At 42.4% G+C, this 21,706-nt stretch overlaps 1 protein-coding gene and 2 pseudogenes across 2 annotated transcripts; 1 reads left to right on the forward strand and 2 right to left on the reverse strand.

Moving 5' to 3' along the window:
* The first annotated feature begins 307 nt into the window (after window positions 1–307).
* LOC140929377 (uncharacterized) lies at window positions 308–16,668 on the forward strand. 2 transcript variants are annotated; one of them, XM_073379178.1, is made up of 5 exons: window positions 308–407; window positions 3,857–3,989; window positions 10,860–11,093; window positions 11,928–11,975; window positions 16,183–16,668. In XM_073379178.1, exons 2-5 carry the CDS (start codon window positions 3,905–3,907, stop codon window positions 16,389–16,391), a joined length of 576 nt encoding a protein of 191 aa, XP_073235279.1. In that variant the 5' UTR covers window positions 308–407; window positions 3,857–3,904; the 3' UTR covers window positions 16,392–16,668. The 2 variants fall into 2 exon arrangements, with proteins under 2 accessions (XP_073235279.1, XP_073235278.1); XM_073379177.1 differs by lacking the exon at window positions 308–407 and adding an exon at window positions 1,116–1,180.
* A 1,105-nt stretch (window positions 16,669–17,773) lies between these two features.
* On the reverse strand, window positions 17,774–18,285 carry LOC140931552 (uncharacterized; annotated as a pseudogene).
* A 415-nt stretch (window positions 18,286–18,700) lies between these two features.
* LOC140931553 (uncharacterized) overlaps window positions 18,701–21,706 on the reverse strand; it is a 3,144-nt pseudogene continuing 138 nt past the window's right edge.

Consider the following 21,706-nt stretch of genomic DNA (forward strand, 5'->3'; position numbering starts at 1 on the left):
GCGTGATGCGCGTATAAAGCTGTTGTTTTAGTCATAAAACCAATTGTTTTTGACGTTGTTGTTGTCGTCGTCGTAGTTGTTGCTTAAGGTCGTTATTATCAATTGGTCAGCGGATCAGTTAAAAAATAATTAAGCGCGGATGGTGTACCTAAGCCTCCTATCATTCTCGTCCCCAAGGCCCGTCGTTTCTTGATCATGTGGTCTTGCGAACGAGAATGAACCTCCGACATGGTCACGTACTTTGACAGCTGTCGATTGACGTCGTATATCATTCTGTAGGGCTTTCTCACACCACGTCACTGCGGCCTGAAACATCTTACAAGTTGGTGTAACAAGCTAATACAAATGAGGACGAAACAGCTGTCCGTGACTGCTACTGCCGGGGATGATATGGTTAAGCTGAGTTGGTATGTGTGCTTCAGTCCTGAAATTGATGTCGTAGCAAGCCAATTTTGCAAAATTTTAATTCTTTTATCTAATAAATTTACATAGCTGCTAACCAAGTGAGAGAGTGTATATTGCCATTTTATATAAATCTGGGTAAGTTTGCCATTTCACATTGATTTACGGACGGACGGTCGGACGAACGAATTGTCGGTTTTTCCTCCCAAATACTTATCGACAGGATACAAGATTTTCTTATCAAGAGGGATCTGCGCACGCGCCGAGCTCCAATAAAACGAAATGAAATTATGGCACTCTTTTGATTTTTATGGTAATTTAATGACATTTTTTGCGGCACTAACCATAGTGAAAAGATTATTAAATGTAAATTTGCTCCTCGAATAAAGCGTTAGTGGAGGCCGGCTTATGCGAATACCCGGTATTTATTAATTTGGGTCATTTTAAATTAATGGTTAGATTTGGGAATGGCCACTGATTCAAATGGGGGTGGTTAATCCAAAGGGCGGAGGCGGCAAATGATTGATTTACCGCCCTAAACTTGATCTATTAAGAGTCTATAGCATTAATGAAAAAAATGTTAGGAAGAAAAAACTCTGTCCTATAATTAAATCCTTGATCAAGTTTTGCATGTTTAGTGGTCACCGCGAATTTTCCCGCCAGAAAGCAATAACACATAGAATTGCTTACCTGTTATGTTTATAATGTCATCACCAGCAGGGCATTAGTAAAACCATAAACAACAGCTCGCTAGAAAGAAGGAAATATTTTTGAACAGGTAAACAAATCTCATTTTCTCTCGTTTCCTAGTTAGGTTCCAAAACTTTCTATTTTATTTCTACGTCGTGTATTTGAGGCAGAGTAAACGCAGACATTGTCCACCAAAAAAATAATCTCTTAGTGCGTCATGTCCGTCCCTTCATAATTTAACATTTGACTCTCTTAAAGAAGATGAATTGGTCAAAATAGGTTACGAATTTTTAGAAAAAATAGACATGTTAAGCCTTTTTCAATTTAAAATTTGTAGAGAATGTATTAATATTGTCATTTATTTATTCCTTTTTGCAATTCCGTTTTCATAAATATCAGTCACACTACGAAAACATTTCAAAGCCCAAAGTTTCGAAGTAGTGCTTTCACAATTTTATACAGTTCTAGGTCGAACTAATGTTTGGAACTGTTTTTAACAGCCAGGGTTTCTTTGAAGTACTTGCCTGTAATAAGGTTTTCACTAAGACAGAACAGCTTGATGCCTGTTGTGCTAGGTTTAAGCTCTTTGCCAATGCTTTGATCTTAAGCGAGGCTTAGTAATGCACCTAGTTTTATCACATTGGCAAATATTACATTCGCTGTCGTTCAAAGTCCTTGGATCCTGCAACGTTTTGAAATGTCTGGTTTGTATAGACGCCAGTAGCGTGTTCTCGAGCACCCTCGCGGAGCCTCCAAGCGCGAAGCGCGCGCGGTGGAGCCTCCTTTTCTATAAAAATTGGTCGAAGCCTATCGGTGAGAGAAAATCTTGTTATGACGTCACCGTACGTAGGAGTAAGTAGACACGAATTCCTCCCCTCCTTCCATAGAGCATTTTTTGTCCCCTATTGTTTCAAAACGCTTAAGACACGATTGAACAACCAGAATCTATCTAATGAGCACACGTTTGGTGCTTTTCAGGGGGTAGGGGAAGAAAAGAATTTGACACCTTAGTAAAGGACATCCATTTTCAACAAAATGGCTGGCACGCGTTCACCATGCGGTGCGACGGTTTTCAAGACCAAAGTTTTGCATTTCAAGATTGAAAAAAAAAAACGATAAAAGACAAAAGTTCAAAAGAATGCTCAGTTTCCTTTTTGTGGACAAACGAAAGCTTTTCTTTACGAAATTTTCATTCGAGGAATTCAACCTTGTTTTTTTCACGGAAGAACGCTTGGCCTGTTTTGAACTAACCAAGGCAGCGAAGGTTTTTGAAAAATTGTGCCGTGATTTGAAATTGATTTTATGTTGAATTTTGCCATGTGCTCAGCCGATTTAACTTGCATGAACGGATCCACGATCCAGTTAGTGTTATAAATAATTCATCTATCATTTTTCATTCACAACATTAACTCAAAACACGATCCTGAGACTACTGATCGTGAGCTTTTTAGAAACAGTTCAGACGGTCTACTCGCCTTTCTTGAATTAAAACTGAAGTGTTGTTTTAAATGAATTGTGATTCATTTTCTTATTCATTGCTTGCCATTCAAGAATTTTGCAGTGTGCTACTCTTTTCTCATAACTATTGCCCTGAATACGGCTTAAATGAAGTTTATGCGTTTGTTTACACTTGCTATTCTCGCTAAAAAAAGTATCTGAAATATGAAAGAGTTCTCCTTTCTTCTAATGACAAACTCGTCGGCTTTTCGAGCCCGAGATTATCTTTTTGAAAATAAGTTTTAAGTTATTGTAACGTGTACCTATTAAGTCTATCGTATGTTTTCTCAGTGAGCACCTGAACAAGGACCACTCGAACCGCCCGGTTTGTGTTGGTTGAAGAATTATACTTATTAGCAGCGAAAAAGGTTATTATTTGCTTTCAAAGAAAATGAACACCTTACGGTAAAACTTTCAATCAGATATTGTGAGGTACAAGTGTAAAGGCTACACATACTGTTCGTCAGGGGCCGATAAAGACAAAAAACATAATGGGCCTACGGGAACACAAAAGTCGGCCTAATTTTTCTTTTATGTCTTCCCTTAAAGACAGAAATACTGACCCTAGAAATTGTAACCTGTAAATAGCTGCTCCTGAAGAGACCGATAACTTCGCAGAGGGGTGTGGTGGTGAGCGGGGTAGTGGGGGGTTGTTTGGGGGCTCGATGATTTATATGTAGTTTGAAAGAATTCTTGTAGTGTGCTGGAACTTGATGAATAGTGTTTGCGGGATACTTTTTCTTAATCATTTTACCGCTCCCTCTGAAGGTTAACTGATGCCGAGGGCTCCTAAAATTAAGAAGGGGTTTGAAGATTTCTTTTTATTGGCTTAGAGTTCAAGTTATTAGTTTCAAATTGTATATAAAAGGAGGCTTCGCTTTTAGCCCTGGCTAAATCTTAATATTACCAAGACTACCGACATGTGAATCATACGCTAGCGATAGCAAGATGTATAGTCTGCAAAAAAAGCCAACTGATAAATAAATAATAGAATCGAAATAAATTTCGGTAAAATCTTATGCTACCTCCATAAATATACGCACCAGAGCCTCAATTCGATTTCATTGCAAGTATAGTTGGTAAGCAATGTAACAATGTTTCTATTACAAAATTTTCTCCATAAGTCAGAGTAACAAGGTAGAGATTTTGCTGTATTTGAAGCTGAGCAGATCATTTTATAGATAACAAACGGCAATCGCCTTTCATTGAGGGTAAAAAGCGCTGTCTTTTCATGACGTAATTCTAAATAAATTGTTATATATCACAGGCTGAAAAGAGTGCTCCTCAAAAGTTAAGCTCAGTCAATCTCGAGTGGATGTTAATGAGTGGAAGTGCAATTCCGAACCTGTTTGCTGTCATAGCATGGATTACGTTTTTCTTTGTAACCACAGTTGACCTCGGTAAGCTTATTGTATTATAAAAGTATCGCAGCAGTTTATAAGTCGTAAGGATAACACAAAAAGATGGTTTCTCTGAGATAGACCTTGCCTATTTGAGAAGGTAACTATTATTTTTATATAATCTTCGCCTAGTTTATTGGTTATGAGTAAGTAGGCAAAGCAAGTAAAACACTGATCTTTTCAAAACACACGGAAAATAATCAGTAAAGCCAAAAAATATCCATAAAATGCTTAACAACTTTTTTAACTGATAGGCTAAGTTGTGTTGGAATGGAAAAAGTTTTACCAGTAAGTGAAAACAGGCAGATAATTGCTTAGGTGCAATAGGCAAAGAAAAAATGCGGCCTGCCGGGAGAACAACAATAATTGACCCGACGACATAGAACCGCAACCCTCGATGATTTCAAAATCAGGCCACCGTCAATTAATTCCCAGTGCTTCAATTCTTTTCATGAATCGTTGTTAACAGGCTGATTGCCTCTTAGGGCCTGTTTACATGGAGGTGGGGAACCCCAGGGAGGTGAGGTAACCCGCCTGTCCATATATTCTCTCGTTTTATTTTGATCACATTTACTTTGTAGGTGGGGTGACCCGCCACCTGTCACCTCACCTATCTGGGGTGCACCATCTCCATGTAAACAGGCCTTTATTTGCTGAACCTGATATCTATCTAAGAGATAATAGCTACTGATTTAATTTCTTCCGAACATCAGCCGCTAAACTGAACAATAAGTGGTTCAAATAAAATAAGGTCAAAAATCACTAGCAAAAGTGTCTTCAAAGTGAAGCAAATACAAATGAACTAAGCTTAGGGAAGCAGGTTGATCAGCAGGTTTCAGAATAGTGTATGCCGGGGATAAACTATATTTTTTATTAATAAAACACAAGTTATCGAAATTAATAGGTCTAATAGCACAGTGCTTTAAAACAACTTCTTACAAAAATTCTTCTTTAACAAGTGAACAGCCTCTTCGTCATTTAAAATTTAAGAGTATTCAAAAGGTAAGGGAAAGTTCAACAGTATTTATTATATAAACACCGATGAAATGCCAGGTGAGGTTTCGCGCGAAAACATGATATTGTTGATAGGAGACAACTCTGTCGTTGTATCATATGGGTCAGCGGTGTTCCGCGTGGGCCGTAATATATGTGTAAACCGAAGATGGCTGCATGTGCTTTAAGAATAAAGTGTTGTGTTCTCGAAAGCTGTTGTTCCATTGATGGAAGCTTTCCCAGCCGGTCAACATGGCCTCAGAAGTAGACTAACAAGCGCCTAAAGTCAGGAGCTTTCGTCCATAGTACGGTCAGTTTATGTTTGACAACGAACTGTGGGAGTTGTACGAATTGTTCCCGCCATTTTCGGATGTCATCAAGCTGGTGCCCGTATAAATTGTTTGTGTTTGCTGTTATCATGGCCAACGCTCCAGTGGGTTTTCCTGTCCCTAAATGCAAGAGGGGCTAGATGAGCGAGAAGCTCTAGACTTTTTCATATTGGATTATATTGATTATTGCACGGTGATGGGATGGTTCGAGCGGAAAGACGGATGTAAATATGACGATCAAAGCGAGGATGGGAAAAAACAATGGAAGAAACAAAACCTTTGCATGTCAACACTTCGAGCAACTTTGCCTTCGCAGATGAAGAGATTGATTAATCCAAACAACAAAACGCTGGGACTATCCGAAGAAGATAAGAGTGACCCAGTGAAAGTTATTAAAGCCCTCATTAAGCGCTTTGGAGGCAGTGTCAGCGTTCAGGCTGAGCGAACGAAAATGGGACGCATGTTTAATTCCGAAGGAGAATCAATTGGTGCGTGGGAATGTCGAGTGGTGGAGCGAGCTAGATATTGAGAATATGGGAATTTTGAAGATCAAGCATGCCGCGACCGTTTTATTGCTGGCTTGGTGGACGAAACTTTACATGGAAAGTTGAATACTAATGGTCATCGTGACAAGGATAATAACATTGTGGAGTTCCGTACTGTGGTTGAAATAGCAAAGAATTATGAATCCTCCACTGACGCTCGAAGGCTTATGAGGCAAGTCCGTGGAGATCAAGAGCAGGTGAATTGGACCGAAAAAGCATCCCAGTCAAGGCAAAACAGCACTCGCTCTCAAAGCCAAAGCAATGGCAAAGAGTTGTCTAGGAAACAGTCTGAGTGTCACTACCGTGGAGCGACACCGAGTCACCCAAAGGAAAAGTGTCGTGCATTTCTCCTTAAGTATAAGTGCAGAAAATGTGGCAAAGGAGGACATATAGCTCGGAAATGTTTGAGCAAACCTCAGAACCTGAATGCATTGAATGATTCAGTTTCTGATGATGGGCAAGAAACATTTCATTTGTTTACTCTGGACACTCACTCTGTGAGATCGGTATCTCTACAGAAGGGAAAAAGTTTTTCGCGGCGATTAAATTATCCGCAGCAAAAAAGGTTTTTACTTGGAAAACTTTGCAATTAGATACTACGTCAACAACCAACACCCTTGCAGTGGAGGACCTCCGGAGCATGTGTCCAACAGGGGTTGATATCCATGGCCTAATCAAACCCTCCTCTGCTATCCTGAGTACCTATGGAGGAGGTGTCATAAAGCCAGTGGGGTAAATAGAATTGGTCTGTGAAACTCAAGGAAAGTTTCACACTCTTCAGTTTCGGCTGTTTATTAAGGACGTCATGGGATCAAGGCCACCTCTTCTAAGTGGATCTGATTGTGTTAGATTAGGCCTGGTTGAGATGAGAGGAAACACCTGCTCCTTGGATCGTAACAACCCAAAAGGGGGTGCCTCAGAAGTGTGCCAGCTTAACTCGGGACCTCTGCGAGAAAGAGTGGAGGAAAGTGGAACTCCTGATCACGAAGTCAGGCCCGCCTCACTGAATGGTAGTGCAACAGAAGAGATTAATCTGACTGAGGAAACTACCACCACCTCTCCAGTACATGGTACGTGTGAGGATATTAGTATATCGTTCATCGTGCTGTAACCAATGAAGAAAAAGTTCGTCCAAAGGGGAACATGGCTAGTGAGGTGGGTGTGTCCCATGTGCCTGTCCCCTGGGTAAAACTGACTAAATCCAGTGTCATGGATGCCTTTGAGGATGTCCATACAGGGTTGGGAACTTTGGGGCCGCCCCTGCACATCAGCATGACCCCTGATGTGACTCCAATCCAAGCTCATCCACATCGGTGCCCTGTAGCAAAGGAGGCCAAAGCATTTGACGCAACTCGTGACCTTGAAAAACAGGGTGTCCTGAAAAAGGTTACTGAGCCGACTGCATGGATCTCCAACAGCGTCTATAGAGAGAAACCCGACGTGTGTATTGATCCTAGCCAAACGATCAATAAAGCCATTGAAGTCGCAAAGTACCCCATTCCAACGTACAGTTGATGAGTTACTGCCTACGTTGAACAATGCCAAAATTTTTTGCTGTGTGGATGTGTACAAGGGGTTCACAAACATTGAGTTAGATGACAGTTCCTCATTCATAACGACCATGCAAACTCCAATTGGTCGTTACCGTTGGTTTCGTATGCCGTTCGGGGTCAGTTTAGGACCGGAGGAATACCAGCGTAGACAACATGAAGCACTGGAAGGATTTACTGGTGTTGTGAACAAGGCTGATGACATTTTGGTCTTTGGGAGGGGAGATAGTATGTAGGAGGCTGAGAAGGATCACGATATTAACTTGTGATCATAATGTTGGGGTGCCGTGAAAGTTAAACCCCAGGAAATTTCAGTTCAAAGTGAAGCAAGTTACCTGGATGGGCCATCTCCTTAGCAGTCATGGCATCACTCCACATCCAGATCGAGTGCAGGCTATTAAGGACATGACCCCACCACGAGATGTGCAATGGGTTCAGCGGTTTCTGGGCATGTGCAATTATTTGTCACGCTTCACCCCAAACCTTGCAGAAATTGTGAAGCCGCTCACTGAGCTGACACATGTGAATGCAGTGTGGTCATGGTCCTCCCAGCATGACAAAGCTTTTAAGACAGCCAAAAGCTTAATTGCAAATGCCACGACGTTGAAGTTCTTTGATGTGAACAAGCCATGTGTATTACAAGTGGACGCCATTGACACAGGCCTTGGAGGTGCCCTGCTGCAAGATGGGCAACCTGTGGCTTTTACAAGTTCAACGCTGTCAGCAACTGAAGTCAAATATGTGCCTATTGAAAAGGAATGTCTGGCCATCAAAGTAGCCTGTACAAAGTTCTACCAGTATCTTTACAGTAAACAAGATATTATAGTACATTCTGATCACCAGAAACGATTTTCAAAAAACCCCTGAGTAAATTCAACGGATGATGCTTCAGCTACAGCCGCTCAAGTTCACAGTAGTTTACAAGAAGGGCAAGTACATGTACTTAGCCGGTACACTGTCGAGAGCCGCCTTGAACCGCCCTACACCCTCAGACCCACAAGAAGAGGTGTTCCAGTGCAACTCAGAGGATGCACTAGAGATGATCCGGGTAGAACTAGAGACCATGGAACTAGACTCCCCTGACATGTATCCTAGGACCCTGGAGGAGGAAATTAAAGCTGAAACCGAGGCAGATCCTACCCTGTCAGGTGCTATGTATATGTTCGTGGCCCATGGTTGGCCCTCCGACAAATCACAGGCGCCCACAGCACTCCGTCATTACTATCCGTTAAGGGATGAGCTAGCGGTATACAATGGTGTATTGTACAAGTCACACAAAGTCCTCATTCCCGTGAAGCTACAGTTTACTATGCTGAAAAAACTCCACCACGCACACCAAGGCGGTGAAAGCATGATTCGCCGGGCTCGAGAAGTAGTGTATTGGCCTGGAATGCAAGCTGCAATCCTTCAAGAGAGTGCCAAATGTTCATTGTGTGCTAGCTATGGTTCGGCCCTCCCAAAGGAACCGATGTTGTCTCATGAAATTCCACAAGGTCCATGGAAATTTGGGCGTTGGTATTCTGTTACAGTAGACCAATACAGTGACTGGTTTGAGGTCGATCTGAATGAAGACATCACTGCTGCCAATGTTATCTCAGTCACAAATGCGCACTTTGCCCGTTATGGTATAGCAGATATATTTTTGTCCGACAATCGACCTCAGTATACCTCGCAGGAATTTTCAAATTTTGCCAAGACCTATGGTTTCAAGTTGACTACCCGGTCACCGTATTAAGCTAGAGCTACCAGTAAAGCTAAAGCTGCCGTTAAGGAGGCCAAGATGTTAGAAAAATCAGACCTCTCCACTGGTCTCTTGGACCATAAGAACACTCCGCCTCAGGGTATGACTTACTACCCGGCACAAAGGTTTCTCTGCCGACGAACAAAGTCTAACTTGCCAATATCTGAATCATTGTTGAGCCAATCTGTGCCACCTGTAAACGTAGTCCGTGACGAGCATCTGGGTGGGCGAGCTAAAGCCAAAGCTCACTATGACAAAACTGCTGGCAGAGACTTACCCCCTCTTACGCCTGGACAGTATGTGTATACCAGGCCAAATGACCATCACCATGGCGAACAGTGTGGTCACGGCGAAGTCTTGGGCGAAGTAACACCACGTTCGTACGTGATAAAAACGCAAGACGGGTTGGTTAGACGGAACAGGATCCACTTAAGACCTAATGAGCCTCAGGTCCCATGTGACCCACAACCCTTGCCAGAACAACCAGTAATAGATAGTGGTGTAGATGTCGGAAATTCTGCGGAAACCATAGTGCCTAACCCCACTTCAGAGTCCACGAATGAGAAGTCACTTCCACCAGTGCAAACTTCACGTTATGGCCGGCCAATTAGACCACCAAAGAGACTGGACCTTTGAAACTGGAGACTAGAGTGCAGTATGGTACTCGATGCTGACTATTATCTGACATTCCAGTTCACATGTGTTTGTGTTAATGACTTATTATGTTTTTTGTTTTTGTTTTTTATTTTTCGAAACATAATAACATGTTAATAGTTTTCATTGAAAGGGAGGATGTTGATAGGAGACAATTCTGTCGTTGTATCATAGGGGTCAGCGCTGTTCCGCGTGGGCCGTATTGTATGTGTAAACTGAAGATGGCTGCATGTGCTTTGAGAATAAAGAGTTGTGTTCTCGAAAGCTGTTGTTCCTTTGATGGAAGCTTTCCCAGCCGTTCAACAATATCTTCACACGTGAAAATAACACGTTGTCTTCACATGTGAGAAGATCACCGTTGCTATGGCTGCATGATAAATTGCACCTTTCACAGTAAAAAGCTATTAAAGTGAAATGTGGTTTGGTATTTCATTGGTGTTTATATAGTAAATAGAACATTACATGGTCGCTTGGAGATTCGAAATTTCTCTCCTCGTGTTGAAAAATATTTCACTCGTTCGCTACGCTCACTCGAAGAGAAATTTCGTACCTCCGCGCGGCCATGTAATATCCTCTATGTTTTCTTTGAAGCCAAGGAGATTTCGATTGATATATGAGTTACAACTTTCTGCAAAACAAGATTTTTTCATTTATTCTAGGCCTTTAATCACAACGATATACTTTTTTTTCAGAATGCATTGTTTTTCAGTTAAATAACTTATATCACAACTGAATAATTTATTACTAACGGGAGATACAAGATCTGGGTTTTTTTTGGAGAGAAATAAAAAAGTTTCATTTGTTCTGTTTTTTGGGGGGGAGGATACACTGTCATTTCTTCGCAGGGACGATGAACTATAGAACATAGACTTCTCGAGTCTTATCAAACTGTTTTGTCAATTTCACTCGAAGTTTTAAATTACCTTCATTAAGTCCTTTTACACCAATGAAATGTGAAAGAATGTGAATTTGTATTTGCAGGCGCTTCTAAATTTGGTATTATGTCGGTCATTCACCCTACCCTTTTTATTGATCTCATCTTCATTTACCTTGGACAGCTTCTTTAAGAAAGTTGGAACATGTCAAACATCAGGAGGCTATTTTAGGTGGGCTGAACCGTCGTCAAAGAAACTTAGGCAATAGCGACATCACCAAACTTCTGGACGATTTAGACAATGAGACAGAAGCCATTAAGAGTGGTCAGGAGATTGGCGAGGAGCTTTTAAGTGCCAAAATCCAAACAAAAAAGGGCGACGAAAAATTGTACCAAGCAAATGACAGCTTCTCACAAGGTTGGCTTAAAATTTTAAATGCTGTTAATTCAAAAGAAACAGGGACTACGGGCGACGCGAAGATGAATCATCTTAGTGACAAATAATTGTTTTAAAAACAGGTGTAAGTCGAGGTTGTAATCAGAAGCTCGTAGCAAGCGAAAGGTCCTGATTAGGATTTTGCAAGTTGTGGATGTCAGATTTAGGCTCAGTCACTTACAATCTAGTGTAATCAGATTATCAGTGTCGCAAGAAGAAGTAGAAAAACAAAACCAACCACGACAACACGTGGGAAGGTACATTGCTTTAACTCATTCTACCGCTTCTGCTTCTCACTCCAACAATCATAGAGGATCGAGTTCGTTCGGATTCTTGGGACTCCCGGCTCAACTCCGATCCCGACGTTAATAGAAACTAGTCTTTAGAGTTGCGAAAGTTATGATGGAGTTTCTAACGTTTATTTGGCACAAACGATTCAAGATAAATAATAGATAGACTTTATGCATTCACGTAAAAGGAAAGCAACGATTCATATCATTAATGTTTGGTGTGTTTTTGAAACGGAGTAGTGTTGTAAAGAGGAATTTTTTAAATATATTTTCTAATCATTTGACTTTGTACTTCCTATCATACATAAAATATGCGGGTAACTCACGACTATCTTGGTAACTTTATACCAGACATGTTACCAGCCAGGCGTTATGATTCAGACAACTTTTCAAGGGAAATATTATGCACTATAATAGTTGTATATCTTTTAATCAATTTTGAAAGATTTAGTAAATATTACTGAAATGTTTATTGGTGTCGAATAAGACAAAAGAAACGTACTCACCATGTTCCCTTTATCTTTAGGATATTTTCAAAACGATAGCGACAAACCCAATGAAGAAGAAGTAACAGGTATTTAATCTGCAATCATGTTAACGTGCATGAACTCTATAGAACACTTCATAAGATCTGTTGTCGTTGCTGTAGCTTCAAGTCAAATATCTTCTTTAGCTTAGTGGGAAAATTGTCAGCATAGACCTTTCCACGGGTTTTTCAAATTTCAGTTTGACATGGACAAGTTAAGGAAAACGCGTCAACTCCGGTGGAAAGAGCGCCTTTAAATTAGCAAGAATATTACCAAGTTTGAAAGTGATATCGAAAACCAACGAAGATACAGCTCCTCAAAGTCGCGAATTTTTACAGACGTTTGTATGGTGGGCGGCAGAAACGTGGATTTTCCCTAAGTGGTCAGTGTCAAAAGTTGGGAAAAAAAACAAGGAACGGTCTATTCTTCAGCCGCTAAACTAAGTAGAAAGAATAATTCTTGCGCTCAGCTTAAGTTTTCCGTTACATTATTTGAATATCGTGTTCTTCGTAATCCTTCTTGGTATCCCAGCCGCAACTCAGAAATCAATATACCTCATTTTGGCAATGGGCTGACTAGGTCATGTACTCCTTGCGTTGCACAGACAAGTACAATACGTTGCCCAGTATCCGGCCGGTACCAGTATCTGGCCACTTAAAACAAAAACTCAGTTTGCGGCGGCCTTTTTAGCTCTCGGTAAACAAAGTATTTTGAATGGAAGCTCATAGGCGTACGGGCAATTTTTCTGCAAGGGGTGGAACGAGGGGGGAGGGGGGGTGCGGTAAACAATTTGCCCAAAAAGTTCTCGCATGTTGCCCAAATTTTTACGAAACCGTCGAAAAGAAACGAAGGTCCGATATTACGATGCATCAACATAGGCCTACATGTGTAGTGAAAATATTCTTACATATAAATCTGTCTTATGAGCTCATAAAACACGTTAACAGCACTCTTGGCCGTTTGACAGCCGAAGATATGAATGATACGATCCATGTCATTGTTGACTACAGAGTTCCCATATACCTTTCGTTGTTAATTAGTGCGAGATTACTGACACGTCGTTGCCCCATGGTGGCGGCGGAGGTAGGTTTTTTATCTGCGCAACGCAGTGAATGATCATTCTGCAGAACACAATGCAATGTAGCAGGTATCATTCCAAAGATATGTACCACATTAGAAAACGCTGGAAACATTCAAATATCAAATAGATCATTCTCGTGCATTGTCTCCAGCATTTCTGGAACAGTCATGTAGCCTAATCTGTGCATACGACTAAAACTCGCGCACATTTTCTGCTCGGCTTCATGGATCTCGCCGTCGATTTTGCAAAATTTAGCAACGCGAGAGAAGCTTTCTTTATCAGGTGTTTCACTGTGACAGATGTTTCCCAAAGCACAGAGTATTTATTGATCATTTCCGCTAAACCTGAGCTCAAACTCGGACAACACTTTATCGATGGACGCATAGTAAATGTTAATACGGTGGTTAGCCTGCGCCACAGACGAAACTCAACTCTGGTTAAGTCGTTCTGTGAAACACCCTTGGGCCTCCACTTGTGTACCAGGATTTGAGTACGCGCCATGATTGGCCTTTTGAAAAAGCCATTGTCGATTTGCCAATCAAGACGAAAGGAAATTTGAAACCCACTTCCGGTAATTCGTTGAGTCCGCTGGGGGGCCAAAACAAGGATATCGGCGCTGCTTCGAGGTGTTAGCTGCGCTTGTCTTTGCGCGTGTTCACCTACAAGGGCTTGAAGGCAGTACGATGGCGATTGTCTGAGTGCCCTAGCTTCTCGTAATTCAAACTGAGAATTGGTCAGTCACCTCTTCATTTCAAGACCCATTGCTGATGCTATCTACCATACGCTGTACAAAATTTCTTCACCCTACTGTCTCGTGTGAATTTAACTGGATTTACCACGTCGACTTCAGGTTAAAATAGAAAATATCCATCTCTTCGAAATAATAAAAAAGAAACATGGAGACTTCTTTGAAAACTGGTTTGCCCAAATTTCTTTTGTCTTTTGGAAGCTGAACATTTCAGCTTTAAAATGAAAGTTTTGGCGGGTTTACAGCTTGCGAGAAAGTTGCAGAGGGCGCCGTTCTGTTCAGGTGAGTAAACTTTTCGTAAAACTAGTGATATTAAAAAAAGGATTGATAATATGTGATATCTTCAAAGAAACTGTGGTATATTTAAAGTGAAGATACTTAAAGAAGTCAGGATGTCAGAAAATTATTAATTCTTCTTGAAATTTAATTTGTTTGGAATAAAGGAGGCCAGAAACGTTCACTAAGTATTGACGTCAGGTGCCCAGTATCTGGACAGTTGTCTTTACTGTGCAGAATCGATGAATTAACTGCGTACATTATCCGGATAAGATTTCTTTCATATCTATAACTATAATTAAAGGTTAGGGTTTATAATATAATCTGTATAATGTAATTCTACTCAACTCCTTATGGAAATTTTCTTCACTCATTCAGAGGCGACTTGATTTCGTGTGCACGGCTTGTTTCGGGTGACTGCATTTTTTTATATATAACCGGGAACGTCGGAGCTGAACCGGGATTCTCATACAAATCCCCAGTTGTGACTGCTAAACGGGGTTGCAACAGTTTGAAAAATTTCTCAAAAGGACCGAGAGACTTGAAAGAAGGAGGAATTAGTGCTAGAAAAACGGCCCAAATGTGGGGACTCAACATGAAGAAATAAACACTGCAGGTCAGACTAAATGGGAAAGTGAGTGGTTTTTCCCGACCACATCCCAGGCATATACTAGTCATTTGTTATGTTTTGTCGCACGATATCTTTGGAATCGATTGCCAGACTTTTTTGCAAGCGTAAGAAAAGCTTATAAGTCTCTTGCCTGCCGAAATTTATGTATAATTATGGTGTATTGTTGTGGCCGGATACTGGACAACAACGGAGCTCTGCAAAGTGGCCGGTTACCCAGCAACATACTGTGATAATAAACGCTGATGTACTTCAAGTTCTCTACAAGGAGGTTGTTTGGTTGAAAGACTTCTTGAAAAAACCTGAAAATCATATCTATTTTAACCTCTCGTTAGGAAGAAAACAATACATAATAACATACATCTCACTACATTTTATCCTTATCAATATATCAAAGTTACATGTTAAAAACGATCATAAATTCTGAGAAGAACTACTCGTTTGGGAAGTTTTCGTTCATTTATTTTTCATTTTGTTTTTGTTTATCTATTTCCTGACGTAACCACTCGAACTGTTCGGTAGTCGAACTTTATCGAGCTTAATCGAACGATTGGGTTCGATTAAGTTCGGTAATCGAACACACTCGAGCCAAAAAATGTCCATGAGAGTTCGATTAAGTTCGTTTTCCGAACTCAATCGAGCCAATCGAACTTATTATAATCGAACGTTCTAAACCAACACTCAAAATAGACAGGGATTTTGAAAAGTCAGAGAATCAGGAAAGCAGCAAACAAATCACCGGGAAATTAGCAAAAAGCCAAAAAAGAATTAAGTGAAACGAACAATAGATTGACTTTACGAAAGTGGAGGAGATCTGAACGTGCCGGTGCGATTGACTGTGACGTTAACTACAAGGGACGCTGTAATATTAAAAAACTCCATAACGAAGCATAATATTAACTCTGTGATTGAGGAGGTTGATTAAAGGGACACAAAAATAAAGTTGTATTACTTCAATATGGTCTTGTTCTTCCCGGGCTACCTCCTACCCAGGCGCGATCTAGCCGATTCGAGAGCGACTGGGATTATTAGGTATCATGCGTCGACGCTAAACGTCCCCATGGTACATTGCGCGATACTCCTTGATGGCTCGTGCAGTTGCGTTTTCCGTTTTCTACACTTAAGACGCCTAGGAACGAGGCAGCTTCCCGGGTGTTCTTGTATATATTTTCACTAGAAAAAATACACCACAGTGATCCGCCACAACCACTCCCGGAATTTACTCAGTCGTAGTAAACCCCATAGTAAAAGGAAACATTTAGCAAAACAAGCAATTTCCTTGTTTAACGTCCCATTTTTAATAGAATGTATGCAAACTTCGACCATCGCACCTAATCGAACTCAATCAAAGTTCGACTGGGTTCGATTACTAAATTTTTTTGGTGAGAGTTCGATTGTGTTCGATTATCTAACTTAATCGAACCAAATCGTTCGATTAAGTTTGATTGAGTTCGATTAAGTTCGATTTAAAAAAAGGTTCGAGTGGTTATGTCGGGCTATTTTCTTTTCTTTATATCTAAGATAGCGCCTCACAAACAGTGAAAATTACCGATGCCCCAGTGATGGTTGATTCAAATGGAATTCCAGAAAAAACAACAGCTGTCGAGAGCGGTGCTTCTTATCTGACTGGAAAACCTCTGTTGGTGTTAACCAAGGATAAAAAAGATGATGTGCACAAGTGGTTTCTGTACTATCCACTATCCACCGAATCAGACAAGCAAACGCGGTGAACGATAAGGGTTCAAAGTCACTCAGCTGTACAGATCATAGATCTACAATACCAAGCGATTCAGATAATAGAACTGAAATTGTTGGTTCTAGATCTGGCCATAGCTGATATAACGGCTTCTACATGCATCTTTAAACGTGATTGAATGATTGAATGCGAGGGACATCAGTGCGTAATCAAGAGAGTAAAATACAAACATTTTTTAACTATCTACTAAGTTCATGAGGAAATGCCTATAAAAGAGAGATTTTAAAGCTCTTTTTTAATTATTAAAACCGGAGCTGGCTCTCAAAATGTCATGGTTTTATCACTATGTTTTACGGAGGCACATTTACTTTATCGACTCATTGGTAAGTGTTTATACAGTCAACTCCCTTTGTAGCGGACAGTGTAGGGACCTCGAGTTAGTGTCCTCTTTAGCGAGAGTCAGTAATAGGAGGAGTTTATTTCAGTCAAACGTCTGTAATTCCTTTTTGCCGGGGATTTAGCTACTACCCGTTTAATCGGGGTTTCCGTTATAGCGGGGTGTCTACAAGGCGAGAGTTGACTGTATATACTTTACCACATGAACATGAACATCTTAGTTGTACCCGGTTTTAGCTGGTTTTCGCGCTTCGCTCGGCAAGTCTGACATTTGATAGCCAAGCAAACACCACCCACAGTTCCTTCTTTCCAGTGTCTTTCTGTCGAGTGATTATGGATTTGACATATTCACCTTAACAAATCGGTTGAAAACTCAAATCGTGTTGTTTGATTCGTTTAGAGACAGTGCCACTATATTTTTTTTCTGAAGAGAAAGCCTTCAAACACTTATCGAGTTCAGTTTCCCGACTATAGATTAAACTCATCACACATAGATGAGCTTGGGAACTGGTGCCTTAAAGGTTAGCGGGGTGCCAGATGCCATAGCCGCAGGGAGGTATCCATGGCAACCCTGGAATGCGGGAACCACCCAAACGAGCGCCCGCTAACCGGCACCGTCACACTGAAAATCAGTGGAAATAACTTACCTGAAAAGATACTTACCCTGGCAACCAATTGCAGAAGAGGGAGGGAGGAGAGGGTTCAAGAATCCGCAATGATGCGCAATAGCAAAACGTTTGATCCGCAAAGATCAGCTGATAACACTGCACGTGTAAAGCAATGAACCTTGAAACCCTGTGAAACCTCTAGAAGCCACCCCAAAGGTCACGTGCTACAGATGAGGAGAACCGCTGGCTGCATTTGCTCAAATTTAACTTTGCCTAAATGATATTTAGCCACATTTAAACTCATCACAAATAGATGAGCTTAGAAACTGGTGCCTTGCATGTTAGCGGGGTGCCAGATGTCATAGCCGCAGGGAGATATCCATGGCAACCCTGGAATGCGGGAACTACCCAATCAAAACCCTTCTCCTGGTGTCCTTAGCTGATAAGCATTGCTAGACCAGCGGCCTATAGCTTGTATAAAATGGTCAGGAACTCTATTGCGAGCTGCAACAGTAGCAGCCCCTATACGAAAACTATGGCTGGAGAAGTTTCCCGGCACCTAAGCTGAGGCCATAATCTGCCAAAGCCAGTCCGTCTAAATATTACGCGAGAGAGGATGGCTATTTTGCAACAAAAACTGGCTGCCAGAGGCATCTCACATGAGCGCAAGGTAAGTCATTTAAGCATAAACTACACAGCGTGGATGCCGGCCAACGCCAATGTGAATGGAACAGCCCTTCCTAAATGGATCAGTCTTAGAGCCCTTGATCCTCACAAGCATGCACGATGAAGCTGAAGTGAATCCACTGCAATATCCTGGACACCCAAGTGAAGTGAAGATGAGAAGCTAGACCAATTAGGTACGGTGAACTCCGAAGTGGGCAGAAAGCCAAAATAGCCCAAGGAACAAGCTGGCCAAAACATGCAATGATCCGGAAGGTAAAGATCCAAAGACCGCCAAATAACCAGCATCAAATCATCGGTAATGGGAAGTCGGCTGGAAGAAGAAGAACCTACTTCCCCAGCTGACAAAAGGAAATAAACTTTGTTTGGGCAGAAGCATACGAACGACAGGTAGACAGGGCCAGGCCTTGGGTCAAGAAGGAATGGCATTGCTGCTCTAAGGCGAAGAGGTCAAGGCCGCCAGAAGATCGGGGAGATCAAAGTAGGATGAGGCTGCGAATCCGGAACCAACTGTTCGAAGTCCTGCCAACAAAAACGAGACAGAGCAACAGCTATCTGATTGTTAACACTGGGCACATGTTGAGCAGAAAAGGAGAAACTTTGACGGGCGGCAGAAAGAAGCAGGCTGCGCAATAACTGCATCAAACTAGGTACTTTAGAAGTCCTGGTATTCAGAATAAGGACTACCGCCTCGCTCATTGTCGGAACGGAACAGAACATGCCTCTTGCACCACATGTGGCCCCAGACATGAGCGGCGACGATAGTTAGGAAGAGCTCCCTATAAGCAATAGACTGCTGCTGCTGAGAAGGAGCCCAGGAACCCGCAAACCAGTAGCCCTTCAGGTAGGCTCCACAACCAATCGAGCCAGCTGCATCAGACGTCACTTCAAGATCCGTCTCTGGGAACAGATCTGGGAAAAGCCAAAAACTAACGCCATGCCAGTCAGAGAGAAAGTGATACCACCACCGGAGGTCCAAGGGAAATTCTCTGTTAAGACAGACTGAGTGATCTCTTTATTGGAAACAGCATAAAAGGCCGATCATGCGGGGTAAGAAAGTTCACCCAGGTCAAACCACTTTTGCAGCACAGTGCAGATGCCAGATAAGAGATTCTGGATCCCGCCTATTGCACCATTTTCGTGTAAGCCACGAAGAGATAAGCTCTTTTAAAGCCGACAATTTCTTCGCGGGGAGACGAGCAGTTTGATTAACAGAGTCCAGCTCAATACCGAGGACTACAAGCGCAGTCGAGGGCTCTACCCACTTGCATGGGTGAAAAGGCAGGCCCAAACGCTTGCAGACTGCTAGAGTGGTGCTTAAGTTGTGTGCACACTGAGACGACTCAGGGGGGGGGCCACAGTGATGAAGTCATCTAGGTAATGAAGTAGATCAGGGATCTGATAAGAGTGCACGAGGATCCATTCCACCGTGTCAGCTATCGCACTGAAGATGAATGGAGCTGAACAAAGGCAAAAGGGGAGAGCTAGATCAACATAGTACTGATCACGCCATTTCATCCCCAGCAGAGAGCGGTCTGACGGGTGAACTGGAACATTGCCGTAAGCGGACTCAACATCAAATTTAGCAATGAGAGCCCCTTTCCCCCAAACGAGACACTAAGCGAATAATTTGATCAACAGTGATGTAGTGAAGAGTAAACTCATCCGAGCTATGCCCAAAGCTACTAATTTGGAGGTTGGGGAGGGCAGGGCAGGGGAGGGGTATTGAACGGGCCTGCGGCACCCTGCCCAAAGAAACCTCGTTCCCTAGATACGTGTCAATGACAGAAGCATGCTGAGTAGCAGAAGGCTTGTTCTTCTTAGCGGACTTGAGCTTTTGGGAAGGGCAGAACCCATGATGAATTCCATCCAGCACAAAGTTAACCTGCGGCCGCTGGGGGTCGAGTCGCAACTCCCAGGCAAACTGCTCCGCCTCTAAGGGAGTGACTGATGAAACTGGGGGGAGAGGAGCTGGAAAAGAACGAAAAGCATACAAAGACAAATAACTAGCCCCCACAAACCCCAGTTCAACGCGCAAAATAAATCAGCTGGGACAGTCAACATGAAACAACTAGCTTTAATTAATGAAGCCTAAGAAGTACATGTGGTAGGCCACCACCCTGAGGCAAGCTAATATAACAAGAGTATAAAGTGACTAAGGAACAAAAACAAATCTAATTAAGTCCAATAAGGCCTAGACTTAAGGGCTTAAGTCCTTCAACCTAAAACAACTCAACGACAACACAAGGTGGACATGACAAATCCTAGACGAATCCTAGATTTTCTGCTAGAACGAGGAGGGGAAGCATCGACTGGCCGTTTGGAAGAAGGAAGAGACTGGCTTAATGGGTAACCAGGGCAAGCTCTCACGAGATGCGGGCCAAAGCAACTAGAGCATTTGTGAGCGAAGCGGCACGACGATGAGGAAGCAACACAATGGCCGCGGTTCCAGGACTTACAAATAACTGGCGAAGATGGTGCGCCGCAGGGTTCAGTTAACTCATCTGAAAGTTCACGGCCAGAGCGTACAGTACTCCAGCCGCATGGAAATTAAATAACTGCACATTAATGATTGACCACTCTGTAAGGTTCGTGGCAGCAGCGTGTTCGCGAAAAGCCAGATCGTACGCCAACCAAACTCGACCAGCGAACTGACGGTAAGTCCGAAGGAGGAGGAGCTGATAATGCAACAAGTCTTTCCAGCGATGCGGGAAATGGGAGGTTAAGATAAGACAATAAACCGAAAACGCTTCTAACCAACTGATTATGTAGTCAACGCGCCGCTTAAGCTTTTTCGGAGTCGACGTTAGTACCAGCCGCCCATCGAACAGCAACTGAGGTTCGGGCTCATTTAACACCAACTTAGCGGAAAGCTGTTCGTGCAAATCAACAAACTTTCCAGCCAAGATATGGCTTACGGCTTTCGCAGGAACTGTCAAAAATCCGGGGCCGACAACGAAAGGCTGATGCGGAATAGGCGTTTGGGCCAGCGAAGAAATACCGCCGAGGCTAAGGGGAGCGGTCACGGCCACGGTATTGGTGGAAGATGTAAAGGCGGGTATCGGTGGGGCAAATGCAGGTACAACAAAATCAGGCCTACCTTGGACCGTGGAAGTGCAAACAGCCGGAGAGACAGATCAAAAACCAACGCCAGAGGCTGCCAAGCCCGAGGCTTGAGCATCGAGTTGGCCAAGAGACAAAGACGAACTAGGGCCGGAACGCCCCCAAGCGTGGCCGCCATTGGTAAGCTCGTGGCAAAACTAGTGGCTGGCGTCGAGGGCAGATTCGAAGTTTGCTCGGCTGCTAGCGCGTGCTTGACAGCATTTACAGAGGAGGCCAGAAAGGCAGGATACGGCTGATCCGACATCGGAGATTAGGATGTGGCTGGTGGGTCAGACGATAGATAGATAGATAGATAGCTTTAATTCAAATCATATGGCAGCCCACCAAGGCTGAATTGCATGAATTTACAAATACAAGTGATACAAAACTTAAAATATGAAAATGTACTAAAAAATCTGCAAAATTATACTTTAGAATTCTAATTTACAAAAATTATACTTTAGATGAATTAAACTTTATACAAAAATTGCTAACGCCTGCACATAGATGGCAGAAATGAGCTAGAAAAACGCTTGGTACGCATGACTAGATTTGCAAA

This window comes from Porites lutea, chromosome 3, assembly GCF_958299795.1.
Source record: "Porites lutea chromosome 3, jaPorLute2.1, whole genome shotgun sequence".
In the NCBI taxonomy this organism is placed as follows: domain Eukaryota; kingdom Metazoa; phylum Cnidaria; class Anthozoa; order Scleractinia; family Poritidae; genus Porites; species Porites lutea.